This window comes from Stegastes partitus, unplaced genomic scaffold (assembly GCF_000690725.1).
Source record: "Stegastes partitus isolate 25-593 unplaced genomic scaffold, Stegastes_partitus-1.0.2 Scaffold1860, whole genome shotgun sequence".
Taxonomy (NCBI): domain Eukaryota; kingdom Metazoa; phylum Chordata; class Actinopteri; family Pomacentridae; genus Stegastes; species Stegastes partitus.
The window spans coordinates 52,369-73,919 of NW_007579591.1; the positions used below are offsets into that span (position 1 = coordinate 52,369).

Sequence of the window (21,551 nt, forward strand, 5' to 3'; positions counted from 1 at the left end):
CCCACCTTCTTTAAGGATTATTAACTCAAAAACTGATGTTACCCAAGACCCCAGATGACACACAGGCTCGACTCGATCGCTCCTCAAACCAAAATCCGTCAAACTGAAGCTGCTCAGATGGCTCTGGTGCTTTTTTTCTGCTGTGAGAAGTCAAACTGTCTAAAGTTAAACATCTTTCTCAGACATCTTCACTGTCGCTGCGGGAACAGCTCAGGTGAAAACTAATAACGGTATCGGTGGCTCGGTTCCACTGAAGTGTCACCGTAAGCCAAACCAGCGAGTGTACGGAGAGAGTCCGGGACCTGGCACCCCTAAATGGAACGCGGCCATTATTAATGCCGTTAATTACACCTGAGCGATCCTGCCAGGACACTTCAAAATGTTTAGTTTAGTGACTATAAAGTACACTCATAAAGATGTGCTCCAGTTCACTGATAGCACAAGTAATTATTTCTTTTTATCACGTTTACCTCAAATTGACCTTTTAAGTAGTCACTGAGAGAGTTGGAGTGTGTGACTCAGAGTGTTTTCAGACTTAGCAACAAACCAAACTCAACGCTTGACCTTTTGCCATTTTCGCTGTCTTTTATAACGCGATGCTTTTACAGCACTGGAAGCTTTAAGTGTGTGTATTTGTGTGTGTGTGCGTCTTCTGCAGGAGTTTGTGATGATTGTGGTGTTTGGCCTGGAGTACATCATCAGGATATGGAGCGCCGGCTGCTGCTGCCGCTACCGAGGCTGGCAGGGACGCCTCCGCTTTGCCAGGAAACCGTTCTGTGTCATAGGTAGGTCTGTGGAAAAAAGAAAGGGGAAAAAACAACATCCTACAAAGACGTCTCTGTAACGGCGACGGTGCATTATCGCACTAAGCTTCCCTTTTTTTTGTTTGTCTGTCTGTGCTGGAAAAATCGAACCGTCACAATAAAACCCATGATGTTGTTGCTGTTTAACTAAAACTAAAACTCATATCATCCTTAACACAACAATACAGAAATCTAAATAGTCAACTGACCCTCTCATACTTTTATAAATATCTGTGTGACACCACTGGGAAGTTTTCCTCTTGTGTTGCTTTTCAACTGGGAATCAATATAATTTGACTTTTCTTGACAAAAATTTACAAAAAAAAAAGACTCTTTCATGTCAAAGTGAAAACAGATTTCTACAAAGTAATGTCAATTAATTAAAAATATTAAATAGGTGATAAGTATTCATGCCCGTTAGCTCAGTATTTAGTAGATGCACCTTTGGCCACAATTACAGCATTCGCCTGTAGGTTTTTGATCAGCAGTCAAATCTAGATTAACAATTAATCCATTTATACTTTTATTAATATCTGTGTAACACCACTGGGAAGTTTTCCTCCTGTGTTGCTTTTCAACTGAGAACCGTGATCAATATAATTTGTTTTTTTTGACAAAAATATTTTTAAAAAAAGACTCTTTCATGTCCAAGTGAAAACGGATTTCTACAAACTAATGTCAATTAGTTAAAAATATAAAATGTAAAACGAAAAATTGCAAAAGTATTCACCCCCGTCAAGTCAGTATTTAGTAGACGTTAATTACAGCATTGACTCTTGCACATGTGGAAGTTTTAATTCGTTCGTCTTTGTAAAACTGCCCAAGTTGAAATACCTGAACACTCATTCATTTAACATTTTATATTGTCGATTAACTGACATTACCTTCAGTTTTCACTTTGACATGAAAAAGTCTTTATTTTTTGAATTCTTGTAAGAGAAAAACAAAAATCGACAATAATTCAATGATGAAAAGCAATAAAAAGCAAAACAAACTTCCAAAGGGGCTGAATACTTTTTACAGCCGCTGTATGTGGTGACTTAGTTTGAAAACAATCCTGCGGTGCAGCGTTCAGCCGTTAAATTAAACCATTACTTGTTCTTATATTCCATCTCATAGCCTGATAATCCATTACTGAAGCACTGGGGGAGGGTTTGTCTAAACAATTATAATAATTTTAGCAATATATAATAACTATAATAAAGTGTGATCACTAGAATTTGAACTCAGAAGAATTTTGTGGTGATTTGGTGCAATACAGTGAACAAGAAAATCATTTTATTGCAGGATGAAAAGATTTAAAAGCAAGCAGGTCAACAGTCCGGTCAGTTTTAGGGCCTGAACAGTGATAGAAATGTTTGCTGTGTGCAGAAATGTGTAAAATATATGCTTGAGAATGTGCACATTTAAATAGTTTATGGTGAAAACAACTGGGGACTACAGCATACATACTCAAACTAATGTGCCATAGAATCTATACACATTTTATAAAAACCTCAGTTTCCAGACGATTAAACCATGTTGTGCAGCAGTTGTTTCCTGTACTGCATCTTGAATCACTGGTTCTACTACATCAGTGGGATTTTAATAGATTTCCCCAAAGTTCTAACAACATTTGCCTATATGGATAGATGCTGTTTTAAAAATGCCATCTTCAGCGTCCAGTCAGAGTCACTGCCATCATAAGAGCAAAAACACATCCATTCAGAGGACTGTGATTCTTTTCCCTCCTGTTGTTGGAATAAGGACAGTCTGCTGGGAAACAGAAGCCAAGACAGGAGTGTGGTATTTCAGGGTTTGTGGACAGAAGAAGACTAATAGAGACGGAAAAGGAAACAAACAGCTCGTAGTGGATCAGTGGCTGTTGTAAAGGTGATGGATGGGCGGCTGGCTTAGGAACCAGGTGAGTCAACCACGGTTCCTGCTACCGTTCATTTTCGCTCCTTTGCTCCCCAGACATCATCGTACTCATCGCCTCGGTTGCCGTGGTTTCGGCCGGTAGCCAGGGCAACATCTTCGCCACGTCTGCGCTGCGTAGCCTCCGCTTCCTGCAGATCCTGCGCATGGTGCGTATGGACCGCAGGGGCGGGACCTGGAAACTGCTGGGATCTGTAGTTTACGCACACAGTAAGGTAAGACTTTGCTGTGGTCTCAGCTGGTTCCGGTCTTCTGAACTATGATGTGTTTGGAGGTATTTAAGGAGGTCGGTGCTGTGAGGCTTCAACAGTTCAATCCATAGAGATTCCCAACCCATGTTTGACCTGCCTCTGTTTTTAGATCATGTAGGTCCTGATTTGTCTGTTCAGTTTGGATGGACGCTGCTTCTCTTGCTACCTACTTAATTCTTCCACTACTTTCAGTTTTTGATTCATCTTATTTTTATAAAGTTTATTTTTAATCCCCAGAAGCCATGTTTCCACAACATGTTTTTATCCATGTGTCAGGAAAACATCCCTGAGTTCAACACGTAGCCCACATGACTGATCATTCTTCTTCTTTCACCTTCTTCGTTGAGCTCAAATGGAAGAATGATCATAACTTTCTCGACTGAAAACAATTCCTGAACATTTAGACTTCATTTTTCTCTCATAGACGACCAAAATGTTGCCTACTTCTTCGTCTTCTTTGAGGTTTTTTGTACCAGTTGGCAAACAAATGCTTTCATTTCCGACTTCGGTTTATTACAGCAATGCAGCCTTTACTGTTGTTTTCTACTTAACTGTTACTGGATATAAGCCTAATTTAAATTTGTACTTATTTTACAATTTTGTGACATTTCAGAAAGTCACTTCACAGTTATTGGAAACGTGGAAAGTCTACTGACTATAGAGTTATGACATCATCTACGTTCAGATCCATAAAAACCGAACTTAAACTATGAAACTCTGTCAGCCATCGGGTCTGAAATCTCCCGGGAAAATGTAGACGTCTGAATATGTCACTTTGATGCATGGACAGAACTGTTTAATGGTTTAATAAATGACTGCAGAGAGACTTTAAGCTAAAGTGCTGATATCAAACTGTTTCAACTGATAATCCTCCGTTAAGAATGTGAGTTTAGCAAATGCATGCATGAGATAAATTGGAAAATGCAGAAAAACAATTCCAAAAAATGCCTTTGTGGCTGTTAAAATATGTTGTAGTTGGCAAAAGTCTGTTATTTATACAGTGTCATCATGAACAGCACACTCCTGTTAGTCTCCACATTTATTTGAAATCACCTCCTGCGTATTTATTTTATGCTGCATGTTTTATGTCTGTATTATCTGACATGTTCTTCTCTGCGTCCCTGTTGCATGTACAGCTCCTATGTTATATCACAGGCCATTTGTTCTGTCTGTATATTTGTATTAAATGTGTGTAGCTTTTGTGATTTTTGCACAGAATAGTGAATTTTAAGGTGAGCCATGCGAGGAAAAGTAAGTAAATCATCGTCATTATAGCCAATTTCTCACAATGACGTCAAAGCAAATAATTAAGGTGTTTTTCCAGCGACTGCAAACAAAAGAAGTGCAAAAAAAAAGTAAAACATCTCCTGCGCTTTTGAATGGCTACTGATGCACGGGGTTAAAAAAAAAAGCTAATTCTCATCTCCAAAGGGAGCGATTATAGTGGAGAGCAAACTATCCTTATCTTGTTTGAAGCGCCGCGTGAGGCTTCGTGCTCGTGAAATCTAATTACTTCTATGTGTGTGTGTGTGTGTGTCTTGCAGGAGCTGGTGACTGCCTGGTACATCGGCTTCCTGGTGCTAATCTTCTCCTCTTTCCTGGTGTATCTGGTGGAGAAAGAATTCAACAAGGACTTTGCCACCTACGCCGATGCTCTGTGGTGGGGAACGGTGAGCAAACACTCGCCGTGTCCTGACACACTCGGTTTATCTGCTCGGTTTATGCAGCCACGCTGTGCTGCTGATTTGATTTTACATCAACAAAAGATTGCATATGAACACAGGTCACTTTTTCCATACATAAGAAACGCTCCTTTCTGATCTCCAAAGCCATTTTCTCAGCATCGCTATTCAGACAGGGTTGTTTGAGGGCATTGCACAGTCTCGGGTTTTAAGTATTTAAACAACCATAACCTCCCAGTGAGTCGTTCTTCAGCTGAAAAGTGCTTCAGAACAGATTCAAGGACTTTGAAACATTCATATTTACAAGATATTTCTTGCAGTAGTGAAAGTTTTCATCCATTTATGTGCAAAAGATCGACATTTTATAGTCATTTTGGAGCCTACACAACAAAAAAAGGATGATGCATGGGGTAGCAATAAGAGAAACAAAGGTCTTAGTGGAGATAAGCAAAGAAGAAACGTACATCACAGGGTTATACTGTTCAGATTGGAAGAGCAGAGGGCACAAAGCTGTAACCCCCAAATACTTGTGCATGGATTTTACAGCAGAAAGCTTTTCTTTTGATGTTTTTTACCCTACAACCTTCTTGTTGGCAGCCCTCAGAATATATAGTCAGATTTTTATGACAACTTATGAGGTGTGTCAGAAAAGTTCAAGGACTGGTGTCACAAAAGATATATTTTAAATCCAAACTACAAGTTTTCCCCGTCCAAGTAATCCCCCTGGAGTCTAACTCACTTCCCCAGCCTTCTCTACCACGCCGCCATGCACTCCTGGAAGGATTCTTCTCCGCAGCTCCGTCGTCACAGCCATCTTGATGTAGTCTACATCTTCTAAATGGGTCCCCTTGATGACCCGCCTGAGCTTGGGGAGGAGGAAACAATCCCACAGAGCCAGGTGGGGTGAGTAGGGAGGTTGCTCCAGCACAGAGATGTTCTTCTCAGCCAGGAACTGTGGGATGCTCAGGGCGTTGTGAGCAGGAACGTTGTCATGGTGAAACAGCCACAAGTCTCGGCTCTTCTCGCACACTGAACAAGCTCCGCAGGATCTCTTTGTGGACGTGCTGGTTGATCCTCTGAAGGGTAAATGGTCAGCACTTTTATAGCGCCTTTTTCTACCTTCGCGGTACCCAAGGCGCTTTACAATGTGTTTCACATTCACCCATTCACACACACATTCACACACCAATGGTGACAGAGCTGCCATCCAAGGCGCTAATCTGCCACTGGGAGCAACTTGGGGTTCAGTGTCTTGCCCAAGGACACTTTGGCATGTGGAGGGGGACCGGGGATCGAACCACCCACCTTGCCATCATTGGACAACTCGCTCTACCACCTGAGCCAAGCCGGGGAAAACAAATCGTACTTTGGGTTTGAAATATATGTTTTGTGACACCAGTCCTGGAACTTTTCTGACACACCTCGTGAAGTAACGTCATACGCCCTCCAGTCCAACGTTTCTATGACTCAGATCGTCTCCCTTTGTACCTACAACTAAACAATTTGGCAAAATAATGAAAAAATTTGCCAGTGTTGTAGTCGTTCAACCAGATCTTCAAACGCACATCAACCACTTTTTAAATCAACTTTAAAATCACAAAATATGTTTTGATGAGATGTTCCAAACCCAACTCAGCGCCGTTGCTCCCTCTTAATCCCAAAGAAAGTTACCGAACTCCGCTTTTATCTGACAGCGGTGATATATTTCCATTTACAGTTTCAGTTTGGCCTTAATGACACCTGCAGCACAAAAACCAACAGAAGTGGTCTTTAAAGTCACACTCGGCTGTCTGCGCTGCACTGTTTCCTCCTACATCCTCCCGTGAAGACGTGGAAGGAGACAACACACAAACAAGAAATGGCCAAATCAATAAATCCAATTTTCTCCTGCTGCCAGGTGCGACTGGCCTGTTAGGCTTGTGGGAATGAAACTCTGACACGCCGCGTTCCCACGTTCGGTGGCCTCGGCGCATCTTTCTTTCTGCTGGACACTAAAAGCTGTTATGTCATTTTTTTATTTTTTGAAAAGCTGGAGTTTTTCGGTGAAGCCTATTAAGTTTTAAGAGGCATGAGTCAACACAAAAGCTGTCCGAGTCACCGCTGAGAGCCATTAACACCGAAGATTTAGAAGCTGCGTTTCGGTATCTGTTTAAATCTGCAGCGTGCTCGGTCTTTGATGTGCTGATTACAACGAGGCTTCGTCTTCCTGCTTCTTTTATTCTGTGTTTTTACTACTCTTAACAACACACACTTCATTCAACAGGTGCTCTCTTCATCTGTTCCGTCTGTAACTGCTGAGGAGGAATGGTTTAAAAAGTCATTAATTCTAGCAACGGCGGAGGAAACTATCTCAACTTATCACGAATCTACGAGGTCGCCAAGCTGTTCGTTTGGCTGCCGTGTGCTCGGAAAGTAGCCTCAGCAACCGTATTTACTAAAGTCAAGCAATTCGAGGAACAACAAGTGCAGTCTGTGAAAAGTAGCGCAGCACAAGGCCAATCTGAGGAAACACAGAAAATATATCGTTTGTTTTTCTGAGACGTGTGTGTTGCTCTGCTCGGGTTGAGGGAAGCAACGTACAGCAGGTGTTTCTGGATTCAGTGAAGTTGTTCATTGCTCAGTAATATGATTAACAAACAAAGGAGGCAAAACTGCAAAGAAAAACAGAGCCTGTGTTTGGCTAAGTCAGTGAAGGAAATAAAAATGACAGAAAACAAAACAACTACACACAACCCCACACAAACTGGAATACAAAGACAGCAGCACCAGAGGAAAAACCGCAAAAGGTCCCATGTGGTGAAAGTCCAGTGTGGCTTTATTTTGTCTTCACAACATAGAAATGATAAAATACAAGCTGTGAGACTATTAAGATGCTTAGTGTTGCCACGCCTCTAGCCTCCTTTAACTAGATGGCCTCTCAGCTTTACAAACCAGTCAGAGTGTCTATGCGGAAATTAGACAACCAATATATTTGCATAATACCTAAATATTTGCATAATTCTGCCCCCTCTCCCTACCTGCTGCCTCCAGGTTAACAATTCAGTCCAGCAGGTTTATTTACTGTCTTTACTAATCCAAAGAGTCTCAGCCACAAGCAAAGTTTCACCAAATGTTCTGCTGTTGGCTGCAAGAGTGAACACAAGAGTCTTCATGCACTCCCAGCATCTGAGAAAATGAAGATCTAGTAGATTTGATTACAGTTTCACCACAAAAATAAGAAAATTTGCATTTTGCATGGCTAATGCGGCGAACGTCAGAGTGTCAGAGTGTCTGTGGACAGTGTAAGACTGATGTCAAACCAGTAAACAAGGACTGAGTGACTTCTTTCATGGCACAGTTTGCTGCCGTCTCAACTCACCAAGCGCTCCAACAACGGTGTCAGTGATAGGTGTGTATTTGTTGCCCAGCATTTTATTTCCGTGTCCAAAATAGAAATGGAAATGATTATTCACTGTGCAAATAATTGACGATGCAGACGACAAGAGACATGCATGTCAGAACACGTATTGTAGATTAGCTGCAGTTCCTGGTTGTTCCACCAGGTGGAGCCTCTTAGCATTTAATTCCGTAGCTGCCAGAGGAGGCGTCACTTGGACTTTGAGCAGTTCTGTGTTGGCAAGTGAGGAGCATTGTGGGGGTTTTAGCTAGCAACAGGCACCATGACAGAGACTTATGTGGCGGTTAATGGCGTCCAGCCAGAGATGCACTGAAGTCTCCTAAAGCAGAATTTGTATGAATTTGAGAGTAATGTCACTGGGCCTCTTTGCAGCAAATCGGAGACTAACATTAGCTTCATCAGCATAAAGAAAACGTCCCCTGTATGTCACTCGTTTTCACCATTAATTGATTATCTGCAAGCTGCTCGCTATTGGTAAAGAAAGTTGTTGAAAATTTGCTTCCCTGGTTATAAGTATAAGAAATAATTCACTGCACGCTTTAGAACATTATATCAAATGTTGGTTACCTGATCTCTGTCCCTTCAGATCACCCTCACCACCATTGGATATGGCGATAAGACCCCGCAGACATGGACAGGACGGTTATTATCCGCTGGTTTTGCTCTGCTGGGGATCTCCTTCTTCGCCCTTCCAGCTGTGAGTGACAGACATGAAACATTATGCTGCAGCGACTGATTAAAGAGAACGCTAACGGGAGCGTGGACCACTTGTGTTTTCTTTGATGAATTTTCTCCCAGTTTTAAAACTCAGCGAGCGACTGTGTGCTTTCTGCATGTAGGGCATCCTCGGGTCAGGCTTTGCCCTGAAGGTGCAGGAGCAGCATCGACAGAAGCACTTTGAAAAAAGGAGGAACCCAGCTGCCAGCCTCATCCAGGTAGACACACAGAGAACAAACACACTTCACCTCCACTGATTTCTTTCTTTTTGCAGCAGCAGAAAGCAGCAGCTGAGGACCAGTTGGAACACAAAGAACTTTCTTTCCCTTTATGTGCAAATTTTCTTGTTTGTCTGTGTGGTTCATGCCTCTTTCACAGTGCATGTGTGTGTGTCTAAATAATAGCTCCTCGTTACCCTTTGATGAGTGTGTTAGGAATATGCTGAAGTGTAGGTGTGCATCTCCGCTATCAGAGTAAAAGTGTTTCATTAAGAGCGCCCTTAATACGAGTGTGCGTGTGCGTAATTTACCCTTCTCCGGGTCGGCCGGTTGTGTAGCCGGTGATGACTAACAGTGTGTGAGGCACGCTGCCGTCTCTCAGGTCCAACAGCAACACACACTGCTGGGATTTATGAGCCGTTTCCATGGCGACCGTTCCCCGGGCAGACGCTCCTCCAGGCCGTCACTCATTGTAATAGACAAGACCAGCTGCATTGCTTTCTAATGAACTATAAATATTGCCGTGGCGTGCGTCCAGAGGTGCATGTATGTGTGTCTCCGACGGCGTCTGTGTTTGTGTCTGTTCCGTCTACCTTCCTCTACCTTATGAACTGCGCTGACCTACTTCTGGAGTTTTTCCATCCAATAATCCAAATTTTCTACCCGCCCGAGCCTTGCAGAATCGTTGCGAACGCTGTCATCATCCGCACCGCTTCTGACAACATGATACTTGCTAATGTCAAAATATGACGAAGCAGCTGTCACACAGACTTCCCGGGTTGAAAGAGACGAGCAGTCAATCAACGTTTAGGTCCAAAACTCTGCAGCTGACCCAGTTTTTAGAGCTACCTATTGGGAAGTGGAAATTTTTAAATCGTTACCCAAACTGTGTGTGGTCAAAGATTGCGTCTTAATGAAGGGTTTTTTGGACTGAATATGTCACGGGAGGCAAATAAGGTCCGTCTCTGTCCAAACACACCTCAAACGTAGCCAAGAAATGCGACATTTGCTGCCCTCGGTGTCCAATAATCCACCGACTCAACTGTTTAATGAAGCAATCGAGCGATCCTGGGCCGCCTCTAAAGCAAGGAAATACCACAGAATCATGTAAATATATATTGCACGAGCTAAACCGAAAAGAAATTCGCTGCAGGATGTAAATAACCATAAACTTCACTGGTTGTAAATCACCTGTTTTTGCAGTAAATAGAAATTATAACGGCCGATGTGAGAGTTTTAGCATCTTTTGCAGCCTGTGTGTCACAATTCATGGTGTCATTAAGCTGCAGTTTCTCAGACAAGCTTGTTAAGATAAACTTCCAAAACATATTCCAACTACTTTGTCGCTGAACTTAGTGGCATCTGTTTACGTTTTACTGCACACCTTCCAAATAAGTAGTTTAAATGATCCTGATAAACTGTATTCTCAGGAGCCTGTGCAAAGTTCAACACATCCAGGATATCTTTATCCGGCTTCACTGAGCCCGACTTGTTTAATCAACGCGCTGTTTCCTAGCTACGAGCACCTTCACATAAAAATCAAACCAGTTGGAAAAAGGTCCAGAGCTGCATATTTCTCACAGGAGGAATAAAACGTAATCCTAAACCAATGTGAGGAAATTGAAAATGTAATACGGGCTAAAAGCAACACAAGTCGGTCTAAATGTGTGAGTTAATAGACTTATCAGCATCCCTGCCTCATCATTAAGGCATGAGTAGGTCTGACTGTAATTGCTGCTGTGTATTCCATTAGATGAATGTTGCTTAGATTTAGCCTTACCTCCTGCTCTCCGACCTTAAACGGTCTTGGGAGCAAATAAAGAGCAAATATTAAAACATAATTGAAACCGGTGAGTCAGCTTCGTGCGGGTATTATAAACACGAGGCTTTAGTGCTTTAATCAGCCTCCGTTTTATTATTAAAGCGCTATAAGGACCGTAGAACGATTGTTTTGAAGATTTTTTTTCCAGGCAACATGAACGGAAATAAAGCGAGAACAACCTCCGCCGAGGCCTCGTATCTTTGCCGAAGGGTTTGTGGAAAGTCTTATCGCCGAGCTCCGAGGGATCTTGCAGGAACCATTGACCAACGGGATTGATCGGTCAGTGGGCGGCGCTTTTACGCGCATCGATCTTGAACGTAACCTGTTCTTGATCGGGTTAGGTGTTCGTAAGTTGCCATGGTGATTCGCTCCAGTGAGAAGTGAAGCATTGTTGGAATCCCAGAGTTAAATTTACCTTTTAAAAAAACCCAAATTCTGCTTCATCGTCCAGGCCTCGGATCTGAAAATCAGTGGGATATTTTCCTCAATATTTATATGAAAAGCGAATCAAATCTAAGCGCAGTTTTTTCCCTCCTCCTTCTTATCAACACACATCTGTTGCTACGCTTGACAAAGACCCAACCGATGCTTAACAACCCATTAAACGCGCAATTAATCCTCTGTGTGTGTGGATGTCGTTTCTGTTTAACCGGCTCTTTATCGAGTACCTGATCGCTGTCTGTTATCTGCCAAGCTCATAAAGTTTTTTTTCCCCCCCTTCCCGACAGGTAAAAGGAAACTTGGAAGCGGCTTCGATGGTGTTAAATCTGTGGATAACATTACTGTTCTGTCTTTCACTTCACTCCCCTCTCATCTCACACAGCTCTCCCCGCTTTAAATCACTGTTCGTCCTGTGCGTCTCTGTGGAGGGAAGTTACCGCCGGCCGTCCTCATGCCTCAGCAGCTGGTCAATTCTAAATATAACCTGCTGGAATAACTATTTTCCCTAATAACTGTACTTTTAGAGCTTGATTGAATCTCCAAATGACGCTAAAGTGGTCTCCAGAGAGGCGTAACGACCAACAGCCACAATTGAGCAGCGTTTTTGGCAGGGTGGCCGGCATTAATTTTCCAACCTGTCTGTGTAAAGTGTTTATATTTGGGTCTTCCAGTCGTGTCACACGTCTTGTAACCACACCTGGCACCGATGAGGAGGTTCAGCTATGGGTCAATATGTCAAGAGGCCAACCTGTAAAAATGACCGTGGTGGACATACAGTAGGAGAGTTTTGCAGAAGTTTTAAAAGAAATGAGGGTTACTGTTGAATCCAAGCTATGCATCTGTGTTGTTCTAAGGGTCCAAAAACCAAAAATATGACGACACAAACTGTACATATCGACGCACTTCTGCTTCTACAGATGATTAACAGTGTGTCCAGTTGTGGAGAAAATATTTGCATCCTTTACTCAAGTAAAAGTGCTTCTACCACACTGTAAAAGTCCTGCATTGAATTTTACTTAATCAGAAACATGTACTTAAATATTTAAAGTAAAATGACTCAATGAATTCATCTGCTCATTATTCTCGATTTATCAGTTAATTGTTTGGTTTGTTTCAAAAAAGGGGGGGAAAAAAACTCTAAAAATTTTGAGAAATGCCGTCACAAGGGCTCTAAATAACTATCAAAATACTTAATTTATTGACAGTTAGGTACTTTAATTTAGAACTAAACATATTTATGTACGTTTCTCCTGTGCTTTATGTGTAATCTTTATCTGTAAAGTAATCTGGCAGATGGATATAGTGACATAAAAATGTCTAAATATAAATATTTCGCTCTGAGATGTAATGAAGTAGAAAGATTCTTTAAAATTAAACATTTAAGTACCTTAAATATGCACTTTAGTACTTCAGTAATTAAGCATTCAGTTAAACTTGAACTATTGTTAGATAAATCAGTATATACACGTTGACAAATACAATCTGCTAAATCTGATCCATCCATCTCTCCTGTTATTTAAGCAGTGATTGAAGGTTTCTGTGGTTTCGATTGGATTTAAAACTTGTCCTAGCATTTATTTCAGAAGGCCTTCGAACTGTAGACTGTTTATGAAGCTTCAGCTGTGAAGGTTTGAAGCCTTGAGTTTGAAATCTGACTCTTTTGAAACCACCACCATAAAACATACCCGGCTTTATCATCTATTCTGTCTTTCATTGTCATTCAAAGATATATTTTTAATTTAAAAATTTGATTTCATTCACTGAGTTAAAACTAAACAATTAAACGTGACACAAACACTCTTGACTCCTGAATGAAAGGGAGCAGAATAAAGAGTAATTTTATGTTATCTGCCCCCTTTACCCAAAGAAATACACTTAGAAAAAGAAACTTAAATTACAAAAAGCATCAACAACTACACAATAAACCTCAAAATATTATTTTAAAAAAACAATAATAATAACATAAAATAGCTGTCCTTCCAAAATATGTCCAAAATTTACACCAAAACAGGTGTACATGCAGTGTGCCGTTCTGTTTTACCAGGTTCAGGAATGCTCTATATAAGTAATTTGAAGAAAAACAAGCTGCTGTTGTCACCTTCAGCAACCCACATGAATGCTTTTTTTAATTTGGTGGCTTCATAATGTGCATCACACCAAAACTGTTTCACATAACGGTCAGAATATTTCCAACGTGCTGCCTCCATAATTTAGCGTTGCTCAGAAGCATTTACTCCTGCTGTATGTCCAAGTCACGCCCTTATGTGATGAATTGATCCGTTCTTATTCCCAAAGCTTCTTATTTAGAGACTCTTCACTCTTTATTCCCACATTGAGAACCTCTGATTGGCTGCCGGCTGGTTACAAACCCCCCTGAACCGTCCTGTGTGCGTTACATGTTGCCATAAATCTCCGTCCCTGGGTTTTCCCGGCAGCGTTTGTCCCATCGCCCTCCTGTGTCGCCTTTGTTTGTGTACATGTGAATGCCTGTCCACCTCTGCTCCCTCCCCCCACCCAGGCGGCTTGGCGTCTGTACTCCACCGACGGCGCTCGTCCCTACCTCAGAGCCACCTGGCACCACTACCAAAGCGCCCTCCCCCCCCTCAGGCATGTATCCCCTCCACCACCACCACCTCCACCTCCACCAGCACCACCACCAGCACCACCATCACCCCCCCCGCCCCAAACCTCCCTCCGACTACCCCACCAACCGCAGTGCATCAACACTACCCCCCCACCCCAAAAAAAACTAATCAGGTTTTTCTTTTTTCCCCTTCCTCCTCCTCCTCCTCCTCCTCCTCCTCACCTTCCTTCTCTCACTTATACGAATCTCCCCACTCCCCTCCCCTCCACCCCACCCTTTTGTTTTTTTATTTTTTTCCCTCCCACACTTCACTCCGTCCATTGTTTCGATTTATCATTACTTTATTTATCCTGTCGACTCTGCACGTAGTGTGTCTGGCGTAGTTATGCTGCTGATGAGAACTCGGTTTCCATTGCTACCTGGAAGCCTCATTTGAAGGCGTTGCATACCTGCAGCCCCGCCAAGTAGGTAACAACTTACAGACTTACAAACATGGCCGCTGCTGCTCAGCCCTCCTCCTCCTCCTCCTCCTCCTCCTCCTCATCTCTTACTGTCCAGCTGGTGTCTGTTCGTCTCCACTGGTTGTCACTTCAAGCAGTTGTGACTCGTTGCTGTGAAGCCTTGTAACCATTTTCTCATACGCACACCCGTATTAACCTTTTTTTTTGTTTTTTTCCTCGATCAGGAATGTTTTCGCTTTGCATGCACGACCTTTAACACCTTCTTCACATTCAGACACGTTCACATATGTAGCCGATGAGCGTACGCTTTGCTGAACGGCACGCTGGGGTTTACTGTTAATAATAATCAATTTGGTGAATATCTTGTAAATGTTTTTTTTTGTTGAAAACGCTCACATGCAGTTAATATTCTTATGCAGTGTTATCCTACCATCCAACACCATTCAAACGCTATCATTCCCATATATTCCCATATATATACGGGCCATTTAATGGTAAGTTAAGCTGCCATGTTGCACTTTCAGAAGTTCAAAAGTCCATATTTCAACCTTAAAGAGGCGCCTAAGCTGGTTTTTAGTGAGGAGACTTTAGTTCAAGTCCCAGGAAGGTGCATCAGAAAGGAATGAGCATAAATCAGACTCATGCACGCTGTCTAACTTGCAAAAATGCATTTCTTACTGCAGCATTTTGGCACCAGACCTTCAAAAGTCAGATAGTTTAGCACCCAGAAAGAATCCACCTTCTATGCGGAGTGACTCTGACACCAGTAAACACACTCCACACACCCTCTGGAGCAAAAAGAAATGCATTCAATACTACATGGAACATGAGAATCATCCATTTTTAAAAAGAAAATCATTAATATTACAATAAAGTATTCACACAGTGTGGGTAAAATCCATGGACAGAAATGCTTGAAGTGTAAAGTGAAATGTAAATGAACCAAAGAAATAACTCAAAAACACACAGTTCTGGTGGATATCATCACACATAAGACATTATTACAGTATTGTTTTTGACTTGTTTTACTCTCAGTGTTTACTCGTCTGTTCGGTTAAGTTTAGGCAACAGAACTGCTCAGTTAGGTTTTAATAAATGGTTGTGTTTTGGGGTAAACACATCCTTCCACTTAGTTTACCAAATGTTCCAAAGCTACAGCTGCTTTTAGATCAGAGCTCGACTGACGCTAGAGTTTTGTGGCCGATGACGACACTGATTTTTAGGGATTCTAGTATTGATGGCTGATATTCGTTACATTTGCAATGAAAAGGGGAAATAATGGGGAGAACAAACCAGTTAGCAATTTATCCTGAAGACACCACTCGACTCTGCACCATCATCCGCTCTGCTGCAGGTGCTGCCGACTGCAATTAGTGTTGTAAACACTGGAGTCAGAGCTGCTCTGGTGGATGAACTATATCTAAATACCTAAAAGCATTTTTTCAGAATCATGTTATGGAAAGAAAAGTTCTCATATCGGAAGTTATTGGACTAGATATATGGCTAGACCCATATATCTGTGTTAGACCAATATCGGCTAATGAGTAAAATGGATAATAAAGCGAATTCTGTCCTATTAGAAGGTAGAGGACGTCTGGGAATGATGTGCGTTTGATGGACTTGTTTGAATTGGATGCAAAGCCCAGAACAAAGCCAATTCAGCAACAACTAAACAAACAAAAGGGCACAATCTGTTTCATGATTTTAATACTATAGCGTTATTCTTTTACAAAACAAAACAACAGTCATACATTAACTTTGACTCTTCGGTAGTATTTGACCCTTTAATGCTATTAATTCTGATTTTAACCGGCTTCAAGTTCATTGAGTTGACTCAGCTTGAGGCAAATAAAACTAAATCCAGAAACCCAGTGTTGGTTTGTATGTGACAGTTCAGTCTCACATGAGTTTTTAGCGACTGAACATTAAACACACATAAAGATAATTTCACATAAACCCTTAGCTCTCTGGTTGCTGTCTGTGAACTAACGCTCAGCCTTACTGTGCATGGCCATAGCTTGCATGTGCTTGGATATAACTAACCCCCGTTCAATTAAAGTTCCTTTCACTTCTGCTTCCGTTTTGGCTTGATGCCTCCCATATCCATTAGTGGAAACGTCTGTATAATGCTATTTTAATCTGCTGGAATACTGATTTCTCTCCCTTTGTCTCCTCCTCTTTTGTCCCACTAACCACTGAAGGAAAGAGCAGGGCGAGACCACTTACAGGTTTGTACGACTCTCAGCTCATATCTGAACACACACACACATATATACATATACACATGCACATTAAGATGAACCTGTTTTAGAAACTGTGATGTCTCTTCTTTTGCTGGGTTGATTTGTCCCATTTTAATGCATTTTTTTTGTTTTTGGGCATTTACTGGGTTGTAGCAAGTGGCCAGATTGCCGTTAAAATGCTCGGACGCACTGATTGTTTCCTTTATTGAGTTCAGTTTGGTTCATTGATTATTTTACCAAAGGCCTGAACTGTTATTTAACCTTTTGGTCACCATTAGTGGAGCAAACGCAGGCAGCCACGGTGCAGTTTTGACATATCGACTCTTTTTCATTTCACTGGGCAACAAGATGATGATGATGTTAATCCAGAAGTGGAACGGAAACGAAAAAGGTTCTAATTGTTTTACCGAAGCTACACTTCACTGAAAGTACAGAGGATGATTAGCGTCAGAATCACAGCGGACAGGTAAAAGGTTGATTTGTGCAAATGAGGGGTAGCCAGAGGCGTGAGCTCAACGTTAATGTTCCCTTCATGCAACACTGGAAAAACAGGCGCTAACACATTCTCTCTGCTGCAGTACAGTGATTTGAATTGTGTGGAATTGAGGAAAAACAGGCAGAAAAACGAGCTGTAATGAAGTGTTTTCAACCCGCTGAACCCCAAAACCTGCTGGTCAGTTTGAAGAATCACCAAAATGACAGAATTCATGAAACCCAGAAACTGTAAAAACACAAAAAAATGTTTGATTTTCAGCTCTCTGACAGTCCTTGAACTACTCATCTGTGACATGCCATTCTATTTAGGAAATTAGCAAAATGTAGCTTGACATGTCACATTTGAAAATTTGTAAAAAATAAATCATTTGCTTTACCTAGATTCTGTAAAAATCAAAAAATTCTGCACTTCTTAATGCAATCGTGAAGCCATTAGTGACTCAGCTGCAACCATCAGTAAGGTGATAAAAATTCAGGGGATGTTCGGCTAAATTGCAGACTGTGCTGACACGGAGCAGCTGATATCAATAGTATGGAAATAAATAAAAATGTACGTAGTAAAGAACTTGAATTCATCCAGTATCCGTAACACCTGTGAGTAGTTGGACAAACATTGTATGTGTTGAATCCAGATTTTTATTTTTATTTTTGTAAACTAAACAATAAAAAAAACACTTTTTTGTGATTTATGGCATCATAACATTTGAATTTTTAATATATCATGAGAAATAACTTTGTTGTTTATGCATTAATGGGTTAAAAATTAATGTGTTAATTCCACAGATTGATCTCTTTACATCAACACAGTAATTTTCTTTTAAATGAATGAAGGAATGAATTGAATTTATTTTTGAACAAATAAAAGGGAAAAAAGAATTAAAAAATAGCAATAATAATAAGAATGCATAATCAAATCATGATTTTAACAAGTTCGAAAAAGGAGTGGGAAGAAGTGTACACTTTTAATTTTGACAGCCCTAATACAAACTTATTTTTTGAAATGTAGGCTTTATTTTTTATCTTTTTTTTTTTTTTTTACAATGATCTTGGGACCTGGTCCCGACCCCCAGTTTGAGAACCACTGTCTTAGAGCACAAGAATCACTTTTGGGTTCTTTCCAGTTCTAGCCATAGTTGTGCTGCTTCCATTGAGGTGCAGGACTTTAATTCTTAGTGAAAAAAGAGCCTCCAGTGAGTAGAAATGAGCAAAAACTGCTTGAGGTTCAGAGGGTTCAACCAAACACAGGAGCTGCTTTTAAATCATCTCTCATGAAGGTACAAAGTGCTGCTTTTCCACGTTTTCTCCCCTTTTGTCATTACATCTTGATGTTCTGACTCTACCTCCTCCTTCTCCTTTCACTACTGTTCCTGCACTTGACTCTGAGGCAGGGAGGGCTGATGGGCGTCTTTGTCTCTGCAGCGTGTGCGCTCGTGTCTCAGTGTGTGTTTCAGTGTGTTAGTGTGTGTGTGCGTGCGTACTCGTGCACACACGCCTTTTAAGACAGGAGTCTGTACCATGTCTGTACCATGACGCACTTTTTCCATTGGGATGGTATTTATATAACTCATCAAACACAAGTCTAGGAGAGACAGACCCAAGTTGAAAAAAAAAAAAGAGAGGGGGGAGGCGAGGGAGGCGAGGAGGGGGGAGATAGGGGCTTTCAGAGAGGGGGGAAGAAGACAGAGAGAGATTTGTGAGTTTAATTATGCTAGTATAGTTTTTACAGTGCCGCGCTTCTTTGGCAACATTTGGGGCCCTCATGTTGAGCCAGCAGCTTCTCAGGCGTCTAAACTAAAGGCAGCCACACACGTACATGTATAAAACAAAAAAAAAATAAAGTTTACACCCTCAGCCCAACACACAAAGTCATCCTTAAAGAAAATAGCGTTTAATTGGGCTTTGTTGCTTCCACAACACCCCTCCGCGTAGAAGGCTGCGTTTAATTACGTTTTCCTTTCTTAGAAACTTTTGGTGGCAGCCAAGTCCAATTTGCACTTGTTAAATCATAATTATGCACACTTTTACGGCCCTCTTTCTTTTCTGCCCTCCGCCGAGAGAAAACACACAAGGGCTCCGTGTTATTAGCGGTTTTACAGACTGTCGACTCTGGGCTGCCGGGCGGCGGTAGGTGCCGTGGTGAGCGGCCGGCGGTTTTCGTTTTAAGCAGACTTGTAAACACCAGCAGTAGTAAACATTAGGCGCACCACAGAGCACTCATGCTGAGCGTAAGTGTGCTGGATATTGGCAGCGAGGGGCAACGTGAAATAAAGGATACCGGGGGTTTGGTTAGTGTGTGTAGACAGGTGTGCCTGGTTGTGTGTGCGGAGATTAATTCAACCCCTGTTGTGTGGTTTTAAAAGAAAAGGAAACTTCCAGTGGCTGATGTGCAGAAAACCGTTTACTCCTTTATTGTCTTTCATCCTGGATTCATTTAAAGGTGGAGCTGACTTCCTTGCTTCCTCTTGGGAAAATCAAACAAGGCTTTTTGCGAATGATGCTCGACGTGTTGGTGAGAGCAGCGTTTATTCCACAACACGGCTCAAATAATGAACTAAGCTGGCAAACAGGCCGGATTTCATCTAAAGCCAAAAAAAAAAACACAGACTCACAGTCGGGTTATTCCAACTGGAAGCACCCGAGGCCTTCAGCTCGACCGTCTCTGATTTGCTTGATTTTTATCATGAACTGTGGATATTTAAAGTGGTAGCTGTTAGCTTTTAAATTCCTCATCAACCTGCTTCCAGACGGCGTCTATGTTTGGACGACAGTAGCTCAGGAACTATTCATGATAGAAAAGAACATGATAGAACTTCTCATCGTGACACTGATTCAGAATCTACAAAATTGGACATCCATCTATTATCTATACACCGCTTAATCCTCACTAGGGGCTGGAGTCTATCCCAGCTGACTCAGGGTGAAGGCAGGTTCACCTGGACAGGTAACCAGTCTATCACAGGGCTACACTTAGAGACAGACAAACCTCACATTCACACCTACAGACAGTTTTTGGACTGTGGGAGAACCCGGAGAGAACCCACGGGGAGAACATGGAGACTCCATGCAGAAAGATCCCCGGTGTCCTCACGAGGACGCAAACCGGCGACCTTCTTGCTACGAGGCAACAGTACTACCAACTGCGCCACCCTACAGCCCCAAAATTGTACAAGTAGATCAAATCGTCTTTGCTCATGGGCGAAATATGCAAGAATGAAACTTGAAGCCGCCATGAAATGTACAAAGAAATGGATAATACAGAAGTCAACCACATGCAACTGCATGTCCCAGCATTGCAAAGCAACACAGAATACTGTTTGATATGAAATGAAAAGTATAGGTGCATAAATATCCATATTTTATATCATGTTCAGGTTTGTCAGAGATGGTTGAGCAGAGATCGTAGTAAAAGTCTGATGGTTTCAGGTGTAATGACTCCGACAGATTTTCAGTTTTGGGTCGACCCGAGTGCTTTAACTTCTGACATATTGAAGACATGTACTCACCGCATGTCGCGGAGAAGTCAGTGTGTTTAAAGATCCCCTCTGGTAAATATCCCCGTCTTGTAAATGTGTCTGTACGGTGCTAAACAAACCTTCCAGCTGCAGACTGCTAGTAACAGTTAGTCAGAGTTACTACGACTTGAAAAACAGGAATTTGAGTTTAAATTATCGATATTACAATATCAAGTTGATACACAACTCATGAATTTAATGTTAGCAATTTAAAGTATTTATCTAAATTAGATTTTGATGTCTTGCAGCGATGTAATTAAATTGTGGGAATAAGAATAATGAATTACTTTTTAGAGCGTAAATAGCGACGTGGGGACTTCATAGATCTGTATTTAAGCCATTTTAAGGCAGAAATCGATCAATTTAATAAAAAAACTTTACATATTTAATTCTGATACACAGAGACGAGCTTTTAGATGTTTAATCTTTGATCAAAGAGGGACTTTAAAGACATCATATTGGTGCTTTTTGAGCTGATTCACAGATTTCTTGAAAACTCTCCACGCTGAGTTTGGTTCAGGTTGTACACACTGCCGAGAGTAAAACTGGCCTCGGTGACACGCCATACATGTCACGAATTCACATTATAAATATGTTTGCCATCCCAGCATGAGGGACTTCAGGTGGGTATAGCTTCCACCCTGTTTACCCATTTTCCCATTTTCCTCTGAAATATGTCCCCCCTGCCCTTCTGTGAGTGTTTACTGTGCTTCAATATTGACAGCAGAGGATCTCTCCATCCTTTTTTAATCTCCTTCCTCCTTTATCCCCCCTTTTCTTCTCCATCCCCTCCTCCATCCATCTCTAGTAAGGGTCTAAGTAATGGGAGACTCTTCAGAAAGTATTCTCGGAAATATAGGAGGTACCTGCAGAACTACCCAGCATCCTCTCTGCCCTGCCCTTTAGCCCGCTATCCTGTGGGAATGACTGACTAATAGCATGGAGGAGAGCAGAGAAAACCAGCCTAACTTCCCTCCTAACTCCTTCCTCGGTTCTTTTAAATCCCAC

General features: G+C 41.7%; 1 protein-coding gene across 1 annotated transcript in view; it reads left to right on the forward strand.

The window, feature by feature from the left end:
- Positions 1 to 21,551, forward strand: part of LOC103372932 (potassium voltage-gated channel subfamily KQT member 4-like) — a 42,930-nt gene that overhangs the window by 2,921 nt on the left and 18,458 nt on the right. Inside the window, 10 exon segments of the mRNA XM_008302709.1 lie at positions 659 to 785; positions 2,760 to 2,935; positions 4,516 to 4,641; positions 8,637 to 8,747; positions 8,890 to 8,985; positions 13,767 to 13,915; positions 13,956 to 13,983; positions 13,985 to 14,005; positions 14,202 to 14,296; positions 16,495 to 16,521. Coding sequence (XP_008300931.1) covers positions 668 to 785; positions 2,760 to 2,935; positions 4,516 to 4,641; positions 8,637 to 8,747; positions 8,890 to 8,985; positions 13,767 to 13,915; positions 13,956 to 13,983; positions 13,985 to 14,005; positions 14,202 to 14,296; positions 16,495 to 16,521 — 947 coding nt within the window. The 5' untranslated portion in view covers positions 659 to 667.